The sequence below is a fragment of the Cnephaeus nilssonii genome, assembly GCF_951640355.1.
Source record: "Cnephaeus nilssonii genome assembly, chromosome: 14".
NCBI classification, from domain to species: Eukaryota; Metazoa; Chordata; class Mammalia; order Chiroptera; family Vespertilionidae; genus Cnephaeus; species Cnephaeus nilssonii.
This window is the reverse complement of record NC_137085.1, coordinates 4,559,311-4,579,693: the sequence shown is the minus strand read 5'-3', so window position 1 is coordinate 4,579,693 and position 20,383 is coordinate 4,559,311. Positions and strand designations below refer to the sequence as shown.

At 61.8% G+C, this 20,383-nt stretch overlaps 1 protein-coding gene across 4 annotated transcripts; it reads right to left on the bottom strand.

Annotated features, from left to right (window-relative positions):
• Positions 1–1,657: 1,657 nt before the first annotated feature.
• PTGES (prostaglandin E synthase) lies at positions 1,658–19,878 on the bottom strand. 4 transcript variants are annotated; one of them, XM_079790611.1, is made up of 5 exons: positions 19,672–19,878; positions 13,124–13,307; positions 11,810–11,959; positions 8,672–8,754; positions 1,658–2,507 (listed from the first exon to the last, which is right to left on the bottom strand). In XM_079790611.1, exons 2-5 carry the CDS (start codon positions 13,142–13,144, stop codon positions 2,258–2,260), a joined length of 504 nt encoding a protein of 167 aa, XP_079646737.1. In that variant the 5' UTR covers positions 13,145–13,307; positions 19,672–19,878; the 3' UTR covers positions 1,658–2,257. The 4 variants fall into 4 exon arrangements, with proteins under 4 accessions (XP_079646737.1, XP_079646738.1, XP_079646740.1 ...); XM_079790612.1 differs by lacking the exon at positions 19,672–19,878 and adding an exon at positions 16,389–16,716; XM_079790614.1 differs by lacking the exon at positions 19,672–19,878 and having other exon boundaries at positions 13,150–15,618.
• Between the last annotated feature and the right edge of the window lie 505 nt (positions 19,879–20,383).

Genomic DNA, 20,383 nt, shown 5'->3' with positions numbered 1-20,383 from the left:
AGTATCTTTGATATCAAATAAATGAGGTACTCAAGAGAAGTACACTGAGTGGCCAGATTATTATGCGCTCAGAGATCATGATAATCTGGCCACTCAGTGTATATTTACTACGCATAGTGGAAGAGTCTGGAAAGTTATAGGCCCTGACGTGAACAGTGACTTTTCTCAGGGACCTGCGATTGTGGGTGGTCTCGGCCCAGGAGAAGCTGCCCCCAGACACCAGGCCCCACCGGGGCGGCTCCAGCCTCCCAGGCCTGGGCTCAGCCCAAAGTCCTTGTCTTCAGCTCAGGGCTGCAGCCCAGAGGCCCCCAGGCTGCTGCCAGCATCCTCCCTCCACCTCGTACCACCTCTGACCCCGGGTCGGGAGGGAGGAGGCCGCCCCAGAGGGTCGGTTCAAGTCTGGGTGGAGCGCGTGATGCAGATGAAGGGATGAGGCCAGAACTCACTGGTGCCCAAGGCCAGCAGACATGGCCTCAGGGTCCCCTCTCGGGTGTCTTGGAAGAGCACCTGGCTCCTAGGGTACCAGTGCCCAAGGTGGCCTCGGAGGGTGGCCGAGCGTGGCCGCCTCACGGTCCCCTACCTGAGGCGTCTCACTTGCTGCTGCCGGGAGACAGGCTGTCTCCTGGGTCCCCGTGTGCAGGAGCCCCTGCCAGCCCTGTCCCATCCTGCAGGGCGGAGTCTGCCCCGGACGGGACAGGGAAAAATCACTCAGCTCCTGCCACCTGCCCCTGGACAGCACCTGGGCCTGCCCCTCCCTGCCCCTCCCAGGGCCCTCCAGGTCCTGGGTGGGCAGTCAGAGCAAACAGCAGGCACTCAATACATGATCCTGCCCTTCCTGTTTCCAAATGTGCAGCTGCGGCCCAAGAGTGGAGGCTCATCTCACCACCAGGGGGCAATGTTACCCGCTGCCAGCTCTGTGCTCCCCGCACTGTGAGGTAGGGGCTGAGGGGGATTTCCAGTGAGGCCTGGAGTCCCCCGAGCCCCCAGTATGCCCCCAGCAGGCACCCCCACTCCACCAGTCCCCCGGGGAAGTTCAGAGGCTGCAGAGTAGTGGGAGGCGGACATGCCCAGGTGCAGAGAGAGGCTTCCCCGGTGCTGGAGACAAGGGCAGGGCTGGGAGGGGGTTAGGGAAAGTGAGGCCGTGGGGCGCAGTGGTTAGAACAGGGCCACCCATGTCCCAGGACAAGAGCCTGGGAGAGACCCATCATTCCCCTCGGGGGGCACACTTGCAGTTTTCAAATCTTGCAGAGACTGAAGGTCCAGAAAGTCCCTTTAAGAGGTTGGTCACTCAGAGCCCATCGTCCTTGACTAACACCCTGAGGAGCGGCCACAGCCTCAGGAAGAGAAGGCCAACCTTACCACAGGCCTCCCCCCGCCCCGCCCCCACCGGCACCTGCTCCGAGAGGAGGATCCGGCAAAGGAATGTGGGAGCACAGGGCACGAAGGAGTGTAACCCCCCACACACCTCACCAAGCTCCCCCCTTGAGAGAAATGGCAGCCACACCCTGGCTGGCCCTGGGCCTCTGGAGGGAACGGGCGTGGCTCCCAGGTCTGACCAAGGCTGGGACTCGGGGGGGGGGGGGGGGGGCGGGGGAGGGGGGTAGCTCCTAAAAATGCAGGTGCGCCGGTTCCCCTCCAGACGGGCGGACCAGAACCTCTGGGAGGGTCTGAGAAGTCCGGTTTACCGTGGCTCTGCACCCCCAGGCCTGAGGGTTAGGAACCTGAGCTGCCACTTCCTGGCTGAGGCGGGAGCGAGGCCGCTGAGCTGTTATCTGAGTGGAGGGATTGGCTGCCTATCGATCTTTTTTTAATAAATATATTTTTATTGATTGCAGAGTGGAAGGGAGAGGGAGAGAGAGAGAAACATTAGTGATGAAAAAAAAAAAAAAGAAAAGAAACATTAGTGATGGGAGAGAATCATGGATCGGCTGCCTCCTGCACGCCCCCCACCGGGGATCGAACCAGCAACCCGGGCATGTGCCCTGACCGGGAATCGAACCGTGACCTCCTGGTCCAGAGGTTGATGCTCAATCACTGAGCCAGGCCGGCTGAGCAACTGCCTATCGACCTTGACAGCCATCTCCGAACGGTTCCAAGTGGCCACTTCACCCAGGACTCCGAGGGACACACAGGCCCCTGGGCCAGGCGCCCACGCTCAGCAGGCGGCCAGGAAACCAGGTTCCGGGGCCCACCCCAACCTCCAAGGGACGCCCGGTTCCCCAAGCCCGGGCCCGGGGGCGCGGAGGGTCCGGGCCGGTCACAGGTGGTGGGCCGCCTCCCAGACGATCTGCAGGGCCATGGAGGCGCAGGGCAGCTGGGCCAGCGTGTAGGCCAGGGAGCGGATGGGCGCGCGCAGCTTCCCCAGGTAGGCCACGGTGTGCGCCATGCGGCCCAGGAAGACGAGCAGGAAGTGCATCCGGGCCACGAAGGGGTTGGGCTGCAGGAAGGAGTAGACCAGGCCCAGGAACAGGAACGGGTAGATGGTCTCCATGTCGTTCCGGTGGGCTCTGGGGAGGCAAGGGGGTGCGGTGAGCCGGGCGGCAGCTTTGGGGACGCCGCCGGCGCCGGGCCCCGCCTGCGAGGCCCTGGCCCCGGTGGAGCATCTCCAGGCCGCCAGGCTCACGTCCATTCGTGGCCAGAGCAGGAGCTGCCCCAGACGTGAGCGGCGACTCCCAGGCTGGCGCCTGCGGGCGGCTGAAGCTGCAGCCCTGAGAACAGGCTGAGCCTGGCGGCGGGGCTCCCCAGGACCCCGTCCCTGCCAGTCTCCCCAATCTTGCCCGCTGGCCTGGGACCCCAGGCAGGGAAACTGGGGCTCCGAGGGGTTGAGGGAGAGCTGGGTAGAGACTCAGGCCCGTGCCCTGCACCACCAAGGCCAGGCTCCTCCGGAGCGACCTCTGTCCACGTGCGGGCGGGTCCCTGGGCCTCCCGGTGCGATGGGCGAGAGCCAGGGCGGGCGTCTGCGACCCACGCCTGCTCCTCTGCCCTAAATCGGAGCAGCCCCCCCCCCCCCCCCCCCACGCACACACACACACGCAGGGACGACAACAACGCAGCCTCGTGGCTGGAGCCAGCCCTCTGCCACCCTGGCGGCTCCGTGTCCTCGAGCGGCCCCTCTTTGTCTACGTAACCGTGGGGGTGGGGGCGGGGCTGTGCATCACCGGCTGTAAACAAAGGACCGCGAAAGAGAGCGCGGTCACATCTTCCATGCCTCCTGCTAGAGGAGGTGGGGAGGTCGAGGCCTGTGCACTGGGGACTGAGCAAGTGACTGAAGCCCCGAGGGCATGCTGGGAGCTCACATAACAGGAACCCGGTCCCACCTGACCCCCCCGCAGGACGGGCTGCAGGTAGGCGGTGCAGGGACTCAGGAGCAGAAGCCCCGCCCCAGGCGGAACCAATGCGCCCCGCCCCGCCCCCAGGTGGTGAGGGTGCAGCACCCTGACCTCCCTCCCATCGCGAGGAGCCCTAGTGGAGGGCTGTGGCCGTGGCCCGACAGGAAGGAACCGGGCTGGCAGGGCAGGGAGGGGACCGGAGCTCTGGGCCACCCAGCGCTGTGGGGCCCCTGCGGGCGGGGGAGGCGGGGGAGGGGGGGTTTGCCCCAAAGCCTGAAGGATGTGGGCCGCCCGGGGAGCACTCTCCAGGGCAGGGTCTGGCAGAGCAGAGGCTCCGAGGTGGGAATGAGCAGCCTAGTCTGGGCGCAGACCAGTGAGCCGCGTGGCAGGACGAGTGGGGAGGGGCCTGGAATTCAACCCGAGTGTCCGAAAGCTCCCGTAAGCCCAGCGGGGCCTGGACCTTTCTGGGGTCAAACTGCCTTCGCCTCCTCTCTGGAACCAGCCACAGGAAAGCAAGCCCCCGGCTGGCCGGTCTCCCCCAGCGCGGGCGGGGGCGGGGACGCTGCCTGCTGTGCCAGGGAGGAGGCCTGGCCGGATCCTGGCCACAGGGAGGAGGGAGAGAGGGGACCAGGACCAGGCCGCTCCCAGTCCCTACCCTGCGTGTGCGTTCCAGGCAGGAGGCTGAGCGCGCCTCAAAAATCGCTCCACCCTCTGGGACGGGGCTGTGATGCCGACACCCCCCAGGCTCGCAGAGGGACGGGCCCCTTGGGAAAACCCATCTCAGATGACGTCAGTGTGTCTGTCCCAGCATGTGGTGTGTCCGCCCACGCAGTGATGCCACGTGTGCTACGTGCGTGCATGGAGTCAGCCCTGACTCCTGCGGCCCTACTGTGAGCGACGCCCAGTGCCCTGACCCCCCGCCCCGCTCAGCGCCTGCAGACCAGCTCCGTGCTGGAGTCAGCCCCTCTCACGCCTGGTCCTGCCCTTCCCCCGCCGCCGCCTCTTTCCCCAGCAGCATCGTCCTCCCGAGAGCCTGCCGCTTGGATGCGCCCGCAGACCCGCTTTGGGCGGCTCGGCCGTGCTCCCGGCCTCGCTGGCTCTCGGACACAGTCTCTAAGGGAAGGTATCCGCCGCGTGGGTCTCCAAAAGCTACAGGAGAATCATCACCAGCATCGGAAACCCGTTCATTCGCTTTCCCTTAAAGTCTCTCTTTATAGGTTATGAGTGAGTCTTTCTGTAGAAGCAGGTAAGAGTCGGCCAAACCCCCAAGAACAGGTGAGGGGAAGGTAAGGGAGGGAGCCGGTCACGGAGGCTCGGGCCCTGCTCTGCCCCGTGGGCCCAAGGCGGGGGAGGGGGAGGGGTGGGAAGCCATGCCGTGGGTGCTGACCCCCACTCCTGGCGCCAGCAATGGGACTGGAAGACTCAGAGGCCACCGGTGAGGAAGGAGGGGGCTGGGAGCTGAGAAAAGCCCGAGGCTCGGCCCCCGGCCCCTCGGCCCTCGGTGGCCCGCTCCTCCCTCCTCCCTCCTCCCTCCTCCCTCCTCCCTCCTCCCTCCTCCCTCCTCCCTCCTCCCTCCTCCCTCCTCCCTCCTCCCTCCTCCCTCCTCCCTCCTCCCTCCGGTATGTCTCAAACCACAGTGGTGCCAAAGACGGGAGACACGGGGAAATTAGGGATGATGCAAGAAAATCCATTCCCTTCCTCCCGGCCCGGGATCTGAACCGACACATGGACGGAGTCACGTACCAGGGACACTTGGGCAAAACGTGTCATTCCAAGAACCACCAGTATTTTAAGGTAGAAGCCACCCAAGGCCAGTTCCCGCGAGACTGAACTTGCAGGGACGGTCCTCCGGCAGCACCAGGCCTGCCCGCCCCGGGGGCAGCCTGCAGCCCCGGCTGCATCCCACAGCACCAGGTGGCAGTGATGGGCGGGGAGAGGGAGACCTAGGTACCCCCAGGGGCCAGGCTGGCGGCCAGGGCAGGTCCCCCTCCCCTTGCCCTGCCCTCCGCACACGCTGGCCATTTCCTTGACTTCGGGTTTGAGGCGACAGAAAGGCTGCTTGTGGCAAAGGCAGAGAGAGGGCAGAGTCCAGGCACTCGGTGCGGAGGGACGGCCTAGAGGAGCGGAGCCGTGCCAGCCGGGCGCCGCGGCGGCAGCATGAGCTCCGCGGCTTGCAAACCTCTCCTTCCTCTACAGGCGGCGGTCCCTCCTGGAAGGGGTGGGCAGGGCCTGTCACCGAGCAGGAGCTCCTAAGCCAGCTGCCCCTCGGTCCCATCGGCACCGCCACCAGTCCTGTCTCGGACACACGCGTTAAAGCTAACCTCACCCTCTTTGGGTTTCGCCAGACTTCGGACCGCCCTCAGCCACCGGGGCCAGATGGATAAGCGTGTGCTGGTGCCGTGGACAGGGAGGGCCTCGGCTGGGAGCTCCCTCCCTCCCTGGGCCTCGGCCGTCACCCCGAAAGCAATGCGGTGGGTGAGATTTGGGGGCCCAACCTCCCGGCAAAGCAGTTCGCTGATGAGGTCCGCACACTCCAAAGTCAGAACAGCTCAGAGCTTGTCGAGTGTCTGTCTTCCTTCTCTGGGACCGCTCAGACACCCCCTCCCTGCAGCCCCCACACTCACTCCGAATCCCCCAACACGCGCATTGCCGGGGACGGGGGCGGACCGGGTGGGAAGGTGGGCTGCACGTGAAGGTTGGCTCACCCTGGCCCCGGCACGCGCTCATCCGCGAGGCACGTGTATCCTCCGAGAACCGGGACCCGAGGGCCTTCCTGGGTGCAGAAGGCGGGGGACTGCGCCCGCCGTGAAGGCCGGTCTAATATTTAACCCGCTTCCACCTCCGGGGCATCTTCCTTTCTGGAACCTGGTTCCGGCCAGTTCCCCAGGAGGGACCACAGGACGCAGACTCTGAGCTCTGCGCCCTCAGGGTTCCGCGATGTTATTTATGTGAAGTGGGGGGTGGGGGGGCAGGGGCCCAGGACCCCAGCGCTGGCATGGCAGGTCCCCAATAAATACTCGCCAGATGGATATAGACCATCGCGACATAAGAGGCGCTCAAAGGTGCTGGGGTGAGTCTCCCCCGCGTGGGCAGCAGCACTATCGCCGATGGTGGGTCAACACGGGGCGGGTGGAAGTGTCCCTCGCGGGCATGGTTATGGCCGGCGAACCTCACCAAGCGCTGGGAGCCCATGTGAGCCTCCTGCGCCTCAAGCAGGTGTGGCTACTTAGACCCCGAGCCCGGGAGAAGCACACATCTCCGTGGTGGCTGCTGGGAGCCGGCGCGGGCTACCCCGCCTTGGCGGCTGCTGCCTCGGCTACTCCTGTCCTCCACTGCCCAGCGGGTCCAGCCAACCCCGGGGGAGGGTGGGCTAAGGGTCCCCAGGACGGATTTGGGTATGGGGAAGGCTTCTGTTCACCGGAGCACACCCAGGTCTCAGCCCAGGGACCTGCACACAGTAGGTGCTCATTAAGTGCTGACGGGATGACGGATCAATATGAAGGACCACGTGCTGTAGTTGCACTAGGAAAGGCAAAATAGCAAAGAATTCCACGTCTTACATTACACATTTCTGTCATTTTTAAGCCACAAGTATGGATACTCTTTTTCAATGGCCAAGAAAACCCTAAGAAAATAAAAAACAGACTTTCTGTTAAGAAAATACTCTAGCCCTGACCAGTTTGGCTCAGTGGATAGAGCATCGGCCTTCGGACTGAAGGGTCCCTGGTTCGGTTCCAGTCAAGGGCACGTACCTTGGTTGCGGGCAAATCCCCGGTGGGGGCTGTGCAGGAGGCAGCTGGTCGATGTTTCTCTCTCATCGATGTTTCTAACTCTCTATCCCTCTCCCTTCCTCTCTGTAAAAAATCAATAAAATACATTTAAAAAAAGAAAGAAAGAAAGAAAATACTCTATTACCCTCCAGGGTCCCACCCACCTCTGCCTGTGATGCAGAAACCCTATGTGAGGGTTTGTCAGAATCCTCCCCACTTCTCCAAGGAACTCCGCTGGCCACCCCCAGCCCCGGGAGGGCCACCCCTCACTCTCCAATTCTCCGTGTAAAACAGCAGACAGGAAACTGCCCAGAAGGCCAACGTTGAGACGGGTGACGTGAAATTAACCCTTAACCCTTAGTCTCTGATGGAATTTTTACACAGCCATTTTTTTTAAAAAGAATCACTTCTGAGTAATATTTACTGACATGGGAAATGCTCATGAAATAATGTTAACTGAAAAAAAGCAGAACCACCCCCCCCCCCCCGCAATTGGGTATACAATGCATGCCTAATGTTATGAAAAACGTTTAGACCTAGAAGACAAAGAAGAGATAGAAGAAAATGTTAACAGTGATTAGAATCATGAGTGGTTTTCCTCCCCCGACCTCCACCATGTATTGTCAGCATTACCCACATTGTTGACAATGAGTAGTTCTGATTTTTAAAAGAAAAATTGTTTTTTGAGTGACTGGGGGTACTAAGCATAGGAAAAGATGTTCAGCTTCACACGGAATAGAAGAACTGCAAAATAGGACCAAGATGTGGCATCATTTTTTTTTTTTTAAGATGTAGCATAAATTTTCACCTAGTGCTTGGCAGTGTGTTTGTCTATATATGTATATGTATATGTATATATACTTATACTATATTTTGTTGATTTCAAAGAGAAAGGGAGAGGGAGAGGGAGACAGAAACATCAGTGATGAGAGAGAATCATTGACCGGCTGCCTCCTGCACGCCCCCCACTGGGGATCGAGCCGCCGTCGGGCAGGTGCCCGGACTGGGAATGGAACGCCGGCCGGGCAATGTTTCCTACCATTTGGTTGCATCCTGTAGTTTTGCTCACATGCACAGACAAAGGCCAATGAGGGGTCTGCTCACAAGAAGAAGAGTAAGAACAGCCTACACGCCCATCCCAGGGACTCAGCCGGGAAGCCACGGGTCCTCCCCTCAGCAGAGTGAGGACGGGCAGGGCGGCGCCGGCACAGTGAACGGGCCCTCCACGAGCTGACGTGAAACAACCACTGAGGTTGTGACAACAGGCACCGGACAGACCAGTGCGCGGTCCTTTGGGGTGAGCCCGACAACGCTCAGCGCATGCGTTTGTTAGCAGAACTGGGCGGGGCCCGGAGCTGGGCGGGGGCACGGAGACCGGCTGTTCACAGAACATCCCTCTCTAACCTCGGATCCTGAGCCATCAGCGTGTGTTCCTTTTCCACAATTAGAAATCAAATCAGCGAGTCAAGTAGAGCAGTCCCAGGGGGTCAGGAAGGCAGAGGCCTCAGCCCCCAAGTGCCCCCCACACCCCGAGTGCAGAAGAGGGCCAGGCTCAGGCCCAGCAGTACTTGCCTGAGGCAGCGATCCACGTCATGGTCATCCCGGCAATACTGGGGGCCTCCGTGCCTCAGGGCATCCTCGGGGTTCGCGAAAGCCTGAAACACACCGGCTGAGAATTACTGTTCACGCGACGGACGGCCCGGTCGCCTGGGCCTTCGGCAGCGCGGTCACCTCCATGTCCATTCACCGGCATCCATGAACTCCTACTATGCGCTAAGTGCTGGGGACTCCCCGTGAACAAGGCCGCTATGGACTGAATGTTTGCGTCCCCGGAAATTCAAATGTTGAAACGTAACCCCCAAGGTGATGGCCTTTGGAAGGGAAAGACCCCAGAGAGCTCCCCAGCCCCTCCTGCCAGGTGAGGACACAGAGAGAGGGGGCCATCTGGGACCCCTCACCAGACGCAGAATCTGCCAGAGCCTGGACCTTGGACTTCCAGCATCCAGAACCAGGGGAAACCCAGCTCTGTTGTCGATAAGCTGCCTGGCCTATAGCAGCTTATAATAAACTAAGGCAAAGGCTCTCCTGTCCCTGCTCTTGAGCAGCTCACAGTCAGATAAACCAGGAAGGACCAGGCGGTGTGGGTTAAGAAAGAGAAGACAAGGTTGGAGACAAGGTTGGCCTTGAGAATGTTCACAGGAGCTCTGAGAATCTGAGAAGGCTTCTCGGAGGCAGCGCCATTAAAGCTGAGGCCTGAAGGATGCATCCACATTAACCAGATGAAGGGAGGGCAGAAGCAACAGCAGTCAAGGCAGAGGAAAGCACGTGCAAAGGCCCTGGGGTCAGACAGCGATGGCCACTCAACGAATTGCCAATGGGAAGCAAAGACTTAAGGTCATACTCAGGTCACTACAGGCCCACGCCCATCGCTCCTGCTCCACTGTTCCCTGCTGGCACCCGAGGAAGCCAGCCCCACAACCCACGGCAGATCTGACCTCAGCACCAGGTCTTCTAAATGGTTCACCAATGGCAAAGCCTGCTGCTTCTGCCCCAGGAACGCTGGTGACCTCTGTCCCCAAGTTAGTCCTGCCGGGTGGGCCGACCCCCGCCTGCCCTGCCCCCCGAGGTGAATGTAGCCCAGGCTTGATGCCTGTCTCAGGATTGGGGCGCCCCCGCCCAGAAGTCTCCTCTGCTGCCCCTTAAGTCATGGAAGCACCAACGCTGCTGGCCCTGCACGGAGTCCATGGGCCCGTGACACCCTCTAAAGGGTGTCGGCACTCAACAGGCGGTGGCCTCTGGAGCCCACAGTCACGGAGACGGTCACCCTGAAGACAGCCGGAATGCGGGTCAGCCCGACGGGCCCAGGGCAGCGCACACCGGACGGGGCCGCCGTCAGACGCTGGAGTGCTGTGAGGCAGGAGGGTAAGAAGCTGGGAAAAGTCCTTGCCAAGTGGAATGGGGAAACCGAGACCCATAGCTGAACCAGCCGGCCCAGCCATTCACAGCAGGTACAGGTCACCAAGGCGGACAGCCCCGGTGCCCGGCAAAGGGCAAACCCGGTGCCAGGCCTCCCTCCCCCCCCGGGCGGCACTTCCTCCCCTGACCTTTCAAACGCACGTCCCCTGAGCTTTCCTCCCCGGAGGGAACGTCCCGGCCTCAGAGGTAGTTCAGCTCCAGGCCCAGAAAAGCAGCAAAACCAGGTGAGACCAGACCAGCTTCCACGCCTCGGCAACCTCCTGCCCTGGGGGCGGCCAGTCCGTGGAGACCCTGAGAGGCCACACCTGGAGAAGCTGACGCAGGTTCTATCGCGGTCCCTGGGGCATCCCTAACCCCCCCCTGCTTCGGAGAGCAGGAAACCCCATGGCCCAGAAGCCAGCCGCCCCTCCCGGGGGCACACCCCCTCGGATCTCCTGTCCAGGGAATTCGCTTTCTCCTGAACCTGAAGGGTCCTCACAACCCTCGCAACCAGGGGAGCCACAGGCAGGGGCAGCTGGTCCTGGGCTGGCCCCGAACCTGCCCCCGGGCCCCCTTCCCGGCGCTCCGGGGAGCTGACAGCAGCCGCGGCTCCCTCCTTAGTCTAACGGTTCTGCGGAGCCGGGGCCGCCCCGCCCGCCGCGGCCCTTCTGCTGCTTCCACACCAGGCCGTCCTCGTCTCACTGCCCCCCCCCCCCCCGTTTGAATAAACATCCTCTCACAATCACCCGCTCGCCTTGTGAAATCTTTCCCGCACCGAGTCCGGGACCCACACACGCCCGGCCGGGTCTGGTCCCCTTTCGGTGACGCGGCCTGGAGTTGGGGCGAGGCGGCAGGCCCCTGGCGGCTCCCCGTGAAGGGACCCAGCTGTTACAAGTAATGAGAACTAAACTGGGGAGCGCTGACTCTGCCCCGGGCACGGAATGAATTCTCCGGGCACCACTGGGCTGCCCGGCCATCCCCTGTGCACAGGCGGCCAGGCCCAGCTCCAGACCAGCCGAGGTCCGGAGGATGCCAGAGCCGGCCTCACCGGCCACCTTGCCTTTTAACTGGACGAAGGAGGGGGGGGGGGTGGACACACTTTCCAGGAATCACTCCTCTACTGAAGCACCCAGAGGGCGAGCAGCAGGTGCCCCCAGCCTCTCGGCGTCTAACAAGCTGCCGGCAGAGCAGTGTGAGCAGCGACCCCGCCCGCCCGCCCGCCCGCCCGCCCGCCGGGGCTAGAGCAGAGCTGCTGTACCGTCTGGCTCAGGACAAGGACAGGAGGAGGAATTCCTCCCAAAAACTCCGAGGGAGCTCAGCGGAGCGCCTGCCTGGCCTCCGGACCCCGTGGCGGTTTGTCAGTGACCTGGCCGGCGAGCTGGGAATTTCCACTGAAAGCGCCCGGGTCCTATTTCGCCGTCCCCACCCCACCCCACCCGAATCTCAGATCTGCGCCGGGAGCTGCCGGGTCGGGTCGGAGGAGCACGGGCGGGCGCTGTCTCCCTCCTCCCGGGCCTGGGACGGCGTCCCGGAGCTCAGCGCTCAAGTCTCGTCGTGCCTGGAACTCACCTGGTGGCACCGCGAGTGAGTAAGTCTCGGAAAACAGACGCCAGGAAGGTGCGGCCCTGCTGAAGCCCGGGGCCACAGAGGAGCCATCCCGGGCAGAGGCACGGCCCGGCCCGCTCCGCACACGCACACCCTGGCCCTGGAGGGGCAGCCGGCCGCCGGCGGGGGTCCCGGGCGGACGGCACGTACCTTCTTCCGCAGCCTCACTTGGCCGGTGATGACGGCCACCGCGTACATCTTGATGACCAGCAGCGTGCTGCACAGCAGGAAGGCGGGGAGCACCTGGCCGCTCAGCGCCAGGGCCGGGGCGGGCATCGCGGCGGCGGCGGGCGCTGGGCTCTGCGGGGAGAGGCGCGCGGCTGAGCCTCAGCTGCGTGGGGAGCGGGAGGAGGCGGGCAGAGCGAGGGGGCCAGGCCGCTCTCAGCACCGCCCACTCCCCGCGGCAGCACTTCTGACCCAGGTGCTGGGAGAGCGAGCGGGAAGCCTGGGGTGTCCCCGGGCCACACCTCCCTGGCAAACCCTCACCCACTCTCTAATCTGTTTCCTGTTCAAAAAAACCCAACCGAATAAACTTGGAGATCTAGTTGGCTTTAGGAAGGGACTCCTGAATGGGGCGACCTCCCACCGAGCAGCTAGAAGGAGCAGAACAAACCCAGGGCGTTTCTATCAGGAAGCCCGGGGCGGGGGGAGCAGGGAGCTAAATGTGAAAGAAATGGAAGGATTGCTTTGAAGCCGGGACATCTCTCCTTTGGGGGAAGAAAAGGGGGCGGCTTTGTCAGGCAGGCTTGCCTCTTCCTTCTCTGGGGGTGAGGAGGGTAGAGAGGGGCGTGACCCGGCTTTCTCTTTAACGTTCCTCATCCGTCTCATGGGTCTGCGTGGCTGCGCCTTCCTTCTGGGGGTGCGACAAAGTGGGGCCCCTGGCAGGACCCCCACAGGTGGCAGATGTGGCTGACCTGTGCTCACCTCCCTGAGAATCAGGGCAGGTGGTGGGCAAGAGCACTGAGCCATCTGCCCCGACGCAGCCTGGACACCTGAGCCACGGCCGCCCCTACGTCGATGGGCCTTTGCTATTTGTGGGAGACTGAAAAAATGTCCCCCCCCCACATTCACATCCTAGTCCCCCGAGCCTGTGGCTCTGTTGCCGTACGTGGCAAAAGGGACTTCGCAGATGGGATTAGGTGAAACTATGGTGATTCGGAGATTACTGGGTAATCTAGGGCCTAGATTATTTGGGTGAATCCAATTTAAGGACAAAGGTCCTCTTAATAGAGCAGCAGTAGAATTTGCAAGCAAACAAAAGGGGGATGTTCTATGGAAAGTAACCTCACAGGGTGATCTGATCCCAAATCCTAACGGGGCAGGTCCTCGTGGGTAGTCACGTCCCATAACCTTTTAGTAAAAGATTTCTTTTGCCTCAAGCAAGCCCTATCCACACCTCGGGAGATAAACAATAACCACCTGAGGAAGCACATACTCTTAATTCTCCTCTAATCAGGTCCCCACCTGGCTTTCTCCCACCTTCATTTCACCTTCCTTCTGTTTCTGCTCAGTTTCAAATGCACCGAAGACACCGAGCTGTTATTCTCTGTTATTCTCGCAAGCCGAGCCCCAGAGGCCTTGTTCCCGGGCAGGTGTTAACAGTTGGGCTCAAATAAACGTGCAAAAGCTCTCCACAGGTTTGGACGTCCTGCGGAGACAAATTAGAGGGAGGGAAGAACGGAGGCGAGGCCAGAGGAGGCGGGGGGGGGGGGGGGGGCCACAGCACGCAGGCTCCTCCTGCAGCTGGGCTCTGGGGAACCCATGCTCCCAGGGCCCAGGGGGAGTCGGCCTGTGGACACCTTGACTTCAGCCACCGGCGTTGATTTGGACGTCCAGCCTCCGGATAGTGAGCTTGTGTTGCTTTAAGCCACCAAATGTGTGGTCACAGGCCACGCAGCCACAGGAGAGGTCCACGTCCCTGACCATCGCTTCGCTTTCCCAAGAGACTCCCAGGCTAACAGCTCGATGGTTCGTTACAGGAACTTCCCCGGAGAGCCACCAGCTCTTCCATAGAAAGCATCTAAGATTCTCTGAACCCGTGTTCCAGAATCCTCGCCTTGCTCGGCCCCCTCGGCCCCACCCCCCCGGCTCGGGCGGGACCGCTGCAAAGGCGGGGACCTTGTGCCTGTGGTTTTGCAACGCTGCTTGCTTTGCCAGGGGTGCCCCGGGGCAGTGGACCCGCCTCAGGGGACAGCAGGGAGAGTCTGGCCTGGGCCCCCAGCACAGAGACCGCGGGAAGGGCCGGTCGGAGGGCAAAGACGCTGGCCGCGTGCTCTGGAGCCAGCTCCGCGGGCCTGGCGTCCGGGCCAGCCTTCGGTGGCCGCCGTGTGGCTGCAGGCGAGCCGTCTCCCTCTCTGAACCTGTTCTCTCAACTCTCTCAGCCGTACAACCCCGCTGGCAGGTGGGCACCCCCAGCACTGAGAGAACTGAGGGAAGTCATGTCTGTGGCCCTGGCCAGTGTGGCTCAGTGGACAGAGCGTCAGCCCTCGGACTGAAGGGTCCCAGGTTCGATTTGGGTCAAAGGCAGGTTGCAGGCTTGATCCCCTGCCCAAGTGCGGAAGGCAACCAATCAATGTGTCTCTCTCACATGGATGTTTCTCTCTGTCTCTCCCTCTCCCTTCCACTCTCTCCAAAAATTAATGGAAAAGTATCCTCGGGTGAGGACTCACACACACACACACACACACACACACACACACACACACACACACACAGAGAGAGAAACTCATGTCTAATTAGTAAGCACCTGGCATGTCCCAGGCCCTCCATCAGCATGAGCCTCAGTTTCCTCAAAATGAGGATAATAATTCTGACCTCGCAGGTCTGCCAGGAGGCTCTCAGGACCCGCTGCCCTTGCTGCCGGGGACGTGGCTGTGGGGTGGGGAGGGGAGGGAGGGACATTCCTGTCCATTTCGATGTGCCAAACCCTCCTTTCTCCAGACAAAAGATGGGCTGCCAGCGGGCTGTGCCGGCTCCCAGAGAGAAGGCGAGGTCGTGCCAGGACGGGACGTAGAGAGCATGGGGAGTCCTGAGTCCATCTGACCTCTGACTGGGGGTGGGGCTGTGCAGGCTCGCTCCTGGGATGTTTCTGAGGACACGGGACCCCGGCCGCCCTGACCCCCGCCTCAGGGGACCTGCCAGAGGTGGCTGTCTTCCAGGTCAAAAAGCTCTTATGGTCCGGCCGGCGGGGCTCAGGGGTTGAGCTTCAATCTATGAACCAGGAGGTCACGGCTCGATTCCCGGTCAGGGCACAGGCCCGGGGTGCGGGCTGAATCCCCTGTGTGGGGCGTGCAGGAGGCAGCCGATCCATGATTCTCTCTCATCATGGATGTTTCTCTCTCCCTCTCCCTCTCCCTTCCTCTCTGAAGTCAATAAAAATATTTTATAGAAGCTCAGTTATAGGGGCTGGTGGCTGTCCCGCCCCCAGAATGGCAGACCAGAGGAAGCCCAGCGGGGACCCTGGGTGGGGATCCCTGCTTGGACTGGAGGTGTGTGTGCTCAAGCGGAAATCCTTCTGACTGAGGCGTAATCTCGGCCTCATCGGCTGCTGAACTGAACCCGCGAAGCCAGGGCCTGGCCAGGAGGACAAACCTCCTCTGATCTCCGGCCAGGACCCTCCCTAGCCCTCCGCCCGCCCGCCCGCCCGCAGGGGAGACCCTGATGGGTGTTACTTTTCCTGCAGCTCCTCACATTGTTTGCCTGTGAAATGGGATCTGCCCCTGCCCTGAGGGGGGGGGGAGCCTGGAGGGGGCGTGGGGGGCTCCTGCAGGAGGCCCTGCTGCAGGGGGGCGCGGGCGGTAAAAGCTTTCTGTCTTGGCCTGGGTCATGGTTACACAGGCAGGGGTGTGTGTGAAATTCCCTCAGCTCTATCTTCAACTGTTACTTTACGTAGATCCGCATCTCTTTTTATTATTATTATTATTATTATTAATCTTTTAAAAGCCCACAAAGGTTCTGCAGTCATAACTGTGCCTCTCTGAGCAGGCTGCCTCCCCTCGGAGACCCGGGCCTCGGGCTGTAATTGTCTGACTTCAGAGGAGGAGGCTGAGAGAGGGGAGGGAGGAAGTGGCCCCCCTCGGCCCGCTGGCTCCTGACCTCAGTGAGCACTGCTGAGCCAAGGATGGGGAAACGCAGTGATTAAAGAAACCAAACACAAAAAAGTCCTTGGAGTGACTTTCCGGTCAGATTTGTCTCGTGGTCGTCACGCAGCGTCATCCCTCCCGGGGGGAGCAGTGTTTGTGAACGTGGTCTAGGGATGGGCGAGCTCTTTCCGATGGCTCCGCAGCCCCTCCCGGGCAGAAGCCCTCCAGGTGGGACTCCTGGACCCCCCTCCGGAGGAGCCATTCCAAGGAGGATGTTGTTTTTGTCTCCCAGCTCACCGCTCTCTCCTTCCTTCCTTTGGGGGATCACACCCGTCCTTGCAGGACGGGCACTCCTAGTGCCTGTGATTCTGGTGGGGCAGCCAATGGGTGCTCTCCATTTTCTTAGGATGGTAGGCATGTGACCCAGACCAGCCAATTACAATGCTACTGGCCTCCGGACACTGATTAGTCCACGGACAGCCAATCAGAGGCCTTCCCTGGGAGGTTCTCTTCTGACCCTGATGGACCCCTCTGGCTCCAGGACTGGGCCGGGGGCCGCACGGCCTGAGCTGTGTGCAGCCTCCCGCTCCTCCCCTGGAGGAGGCTGTATTCTGGAGGAGACAATGAGGCTCCAGTCTCTGACTCACCCGGAATCTAGGAGTTTCCTTTTTTGCTTAAACAAAACATCAGTCAAATCACGGCTCCCCTCTGCGTCAAACTCGGCAGTGGCTCCCATCTTACTCAGAGTAGAAGCCAAAGTTTGGACAACGGCTCATGGATCCATCTGGTGCCCATCTGGTTCCCTCTGAGCTCTCTCTCCCTCCTTCCCCATCTCACTCAGCCAGCCAGTCACACGGCCCTGCTCGCCGGTCCTCACACGCCACACACTGTCCTCTCTGCGCCTGGGCTCTGGCTGATGGCTCTGCCTGGGACGCCCGTCCCCCAGGCACCCCCTGGGCGGACCCCTCATCGTCAAGTTCGCTCGCACCCCTCCTCCTTCTCTGTAAGACCCACCCTGAGCGCCTTCCTCCGTTCCCCAGCCGGTCCCCACCCCTTCCCTGCCTCTGCTTTCTCCTTTCTTTCCACGGCACAGTCACTCAGTGGACGACACACTTGGTAATGTGTTCAGTGTCCTGTGTGTAACACCTGCCTCCTAGGGCACCTCAAGCACTGGTCCTGTGTCTGACACACACACTCCGCTGCCATCTGTTGGACTGAATTAAGCTAATTGGATTTGGATTTCTTTCCTTTCCTTTTCTTTTCTTTTCTTTTCTTTTCTTTTCTTTTCTTTTCTTTTCTTTTCTTTCCTTTTCTTTTATAACCAAAGGAGTCCAGACCAAGATAAGTAAGCTCCAGGGTTTTGTTCTGGGTCCTGAGTCCCGCTCCTCTGCCCCCCACTCTTTGGAATGAGGGCCTGGCTACCTCTCCTGACAGGCAGAGCACCCGGGGGGAGGCCCATGTGTCCCTGAGCAGGACTGGCCGCTGAGCGGGAGGGACCAGACAGATAACTGGGGCATTGCCCAGGGCACCGCTTCTGACCACCGCTCAGGACTGGGAAGACAGATGTGATTTTAGATTTAGCTCATTTGCATATCGGCAGCTCCAAGGCCCATCCAGCAGCGTAGAAGCACGGCGTGGACACGCATGGACAGGATCCAGGGTTGGTGAGGACCGGCAGCTGCCCATCAGCGAGGCAGGCGGATTCGCGGCCCTGTGCCAGACTGCCGGCCTGGGCCTGACGCCCATCTGAGACCACCACGACGGCCTTCAGGGACGATGCCATCGCCCGCAAGGACAGTGGCCAGAGGGGGGACGGCCGCTGTCCATGTCTCTGGGTCACTGGGCTTTGCCCTCATCCCCGGCCCGGGCTAGTCACAGACGCAGGGAGCGAGGGCCATGATGCGGAGCTGCGGGCCCGGGGCCAGGTTGGTGGCTCTATGTGCCGCGGGTCAAGGCTGTTCTGTCACAGAGGCAGCGGTGGTCCGGCCGTGGGCTCGGGCCCGGAGGAGCTGGCCCGTGGTGAGCGCGGGAGAGGCAGCCATTTCACGCGTCATGTCCTGACCGTGTTTCCGAGTCGGGAAATGCCCGGGAGCGCATCCTCTCGGGAATGAGCAATCGCAGGCTGCTCAGCCGAAACGTCCAGCGGTGAGGAGAGGCCGGACAGCCGCACCCGGAATATGGCCCAGCCCTGAAGAGGAATGCCGGGCTCATGCACCGTCAGTGGATTTAACCCGAAAGCCCTCTGCTGAGAGAGAGGAGCCAGCCACAAAAACCCACACATTGCCTGACCAACGTGGGAGCAGCTGAGGGAGGAGGGAGAGCAGATGTGGAGGAGGGAGAGCAGCTGAGGGAGGAGGGAGGAGGGAGATCAGATGGGGGAGGAGGGAGAGCAGCTGAGGCAGGAGGGAGAGCAGATGGGGAGGAGGGAGAGCAGATGGGGAGGAGGGAGAGCAGATGGGGAGGAGGGAGAGCAGATGGGGGAGAAGGGAGAGCAGATGGGGAGGAGGGAGAGCAGATGGGGAGGAGGGAGAGCAGATGGGGAGGAGGGAGAGCAGATGGGAGGAGGGAGAGCAGATGGGGAGGAGGGAGAGCAGATGGGAGGAGGGAGAGCAGATGGGGAGAAGGGAGAGCAGATGGGGAGGAGGGAGAGCAGATGGGGAGGAGGGAGAGCAGATGTGGAGGAGGGAGAGCAGATGGGGAGGAGGGAGAGCAGATGTGGAGAAGGGAGAGCAGATGGGGAGGAGGGAGAGCAGATGGGGAGGAGGGAGAGCAGCTGGGGAGGAGGGAGAGCAGATGGGGAGGAGGGAGAGCAGATGGGGGAGGAGGGAGAGCAGATGGGAGGAGGGAGAGCAGCTGGGGAGGAGGGAGAGCAGATGTGGAGGAGGGAGAGCAGCTGGGGAGGAGGGAGAGCAGCTGGGGCGGAGGGAGAGCAGATGGGGGAGGAGGGAGAGCAGATGGGGAGGAGGGAGAGCAGATGGGAGGAGGGAGAGCAGATGGGGAGGAGGGAGAGCAGATGGGGAGGAGGGAGAGCAGATGGGAGGAGGGAGAGCAGATGGGGGAGGAGGGAGAGCAGATGGGAGGAGGGAGAGCAGATGGGGAGGAGGGAGAGCAGATGTGGAGGAGGGAGAGCAGATGGGGGAGGAGGGGAAGCAGATGGGGAGGAGGGAGAGCAGATGGGAGGAGGGAGAGCAGATGGGGAGGAGGGAGAGCAGATGGGGAGGAGGGAGAGCAGATGGGGGAGGAGGGAGAGCAGATGGGAGGAGGGAGAGCAGATGGGGAGGGGGGAGAGCAGATGGGGAGGGGGGAGAGCAGATGGGGAGGAGGGAGAGCAGATGGGGAGGAGGGAGAGCAGGAATGTTTGTCTCAGCACAACCCGCTGCCAAGACCTTTCCAGGGAAGCTGCAGCTGGCACCCTGAGTGTGGTTCCAGGCAGTGGCTCTGGGCTCCGAGCGAGCCAGGACCCTCCCTGCCGGGCTGCCCAGGCATCAGGCGGGCACACGCGACCCCCCACCCACCGCCGCTGTGTCCCGTGGGCAAGGCCAGCGTCCCGCTCCAGCCACATCAGGAACCCATTTCCGAGGAGGCCTGGGGGGAGGCTCGCATTCCTGGGATCATGTTCCGCCAGCAAGGGCTCAGGGGACAGTGGGCCGGGCTTTTCCAAGGCCGGAGCGATGGGAACCCTTCCCACTTCTTCAGCAGCTTCCAAGAAACCTCCTCAGTCCCCCAAGAGGCACCAACCCCTCCGCTCGGGGCCCTGGTCACAGCGACAGGACTTATGGCCGCGGGTTTCGAGCGAATCATGCACATCGGTCAGAGGCTGAGACGGTCAAGGGGCGCAGTGCGTGCTTCCTCCTTGAGCGCTGATGCGAGGCGGCATCGGCAACGCCCCGAGGGCCCTCTCACCCTGAACCTGCCCCTCCCGGAACTCACCACGTCCAGTAACAAGAACGCCAGTCACAGCAGCCGGGCAGCAGCTGGCCTGCGGGAGGCCCCGCCCAGGAGCCAGGCGCTGCCACGCGCTTTACTTCTAAACGCGCCTCGTTCCCTCGCCAGCATGTCACCCTGTGGCAGGTTCATTCATGGATGCGACGGAGGCTCCGGGCTACAGGCGACCTTCTCCAAGGTCACACATCTGGGCAGAGGTGGGGCGGTCCCAAGCCAGAGCCTGTGCTCTGCGCCCCCAGGAAGAGCCGAGCTTTGGATGCAAGCCCGCCTCTTGCGCAATTCTCCTTGTTCAAAATTCCTTCCTCATGCCCAGCTGGATCTGCCCTTTGGGGCCACAACAGAGAACACACAGGCTCCCGTCTCCTCCCCACTGCCCTTCAGAAATCGGAAGACGCACCGGGTCCCCCCTAAATCCCCCCTTCCCCGCAAACCCCTGCCATGCCATCAGCTTATGCTCGGGTCCCAGGCTTTCCAGCCCTCACGACCCGGCTGGTAAAGGTCCCCCTCAGAGGGGCCATCGCCCTGTGTGCCAGGGAGCCAGCTCAGACCGGAGGGCGCCCTCACCCCTTGCTGGAGATCCTGCCCTATCCCAGCGCGGGAAGAAGTGTGACTGTAAGCGGGTCTGGTTCCGTGATGTGGGGGGGCCCGGTGCAGAATGGAAACGCAAAACCCCTTGTTCAAAAGGGAAGAGTTTCAA

Bases quoted from the DNA above. Each gene is read 5' to 3' on its own strand.
- PTGES (XM_079790611.1), bottom strand. From the start codon at position 13,144: ATGAAGGTGGGAGAAAGCCAG. The intron at 11,960-13,123 runs GTGGGGACCTGA...CTCTCCCCGCAG, and splicing joins TGAAGGTGGGAGAAAGCCAG to AGCCCAGCGCCCGCCGCCGC. The intron at 2,508-8,671 runs GCAAGTACTGCT...TTGCCTCCCCAG, and splicing joins GACGTGGATCGCTGCCTCAG to AGCCCACCGGAACGACATGG.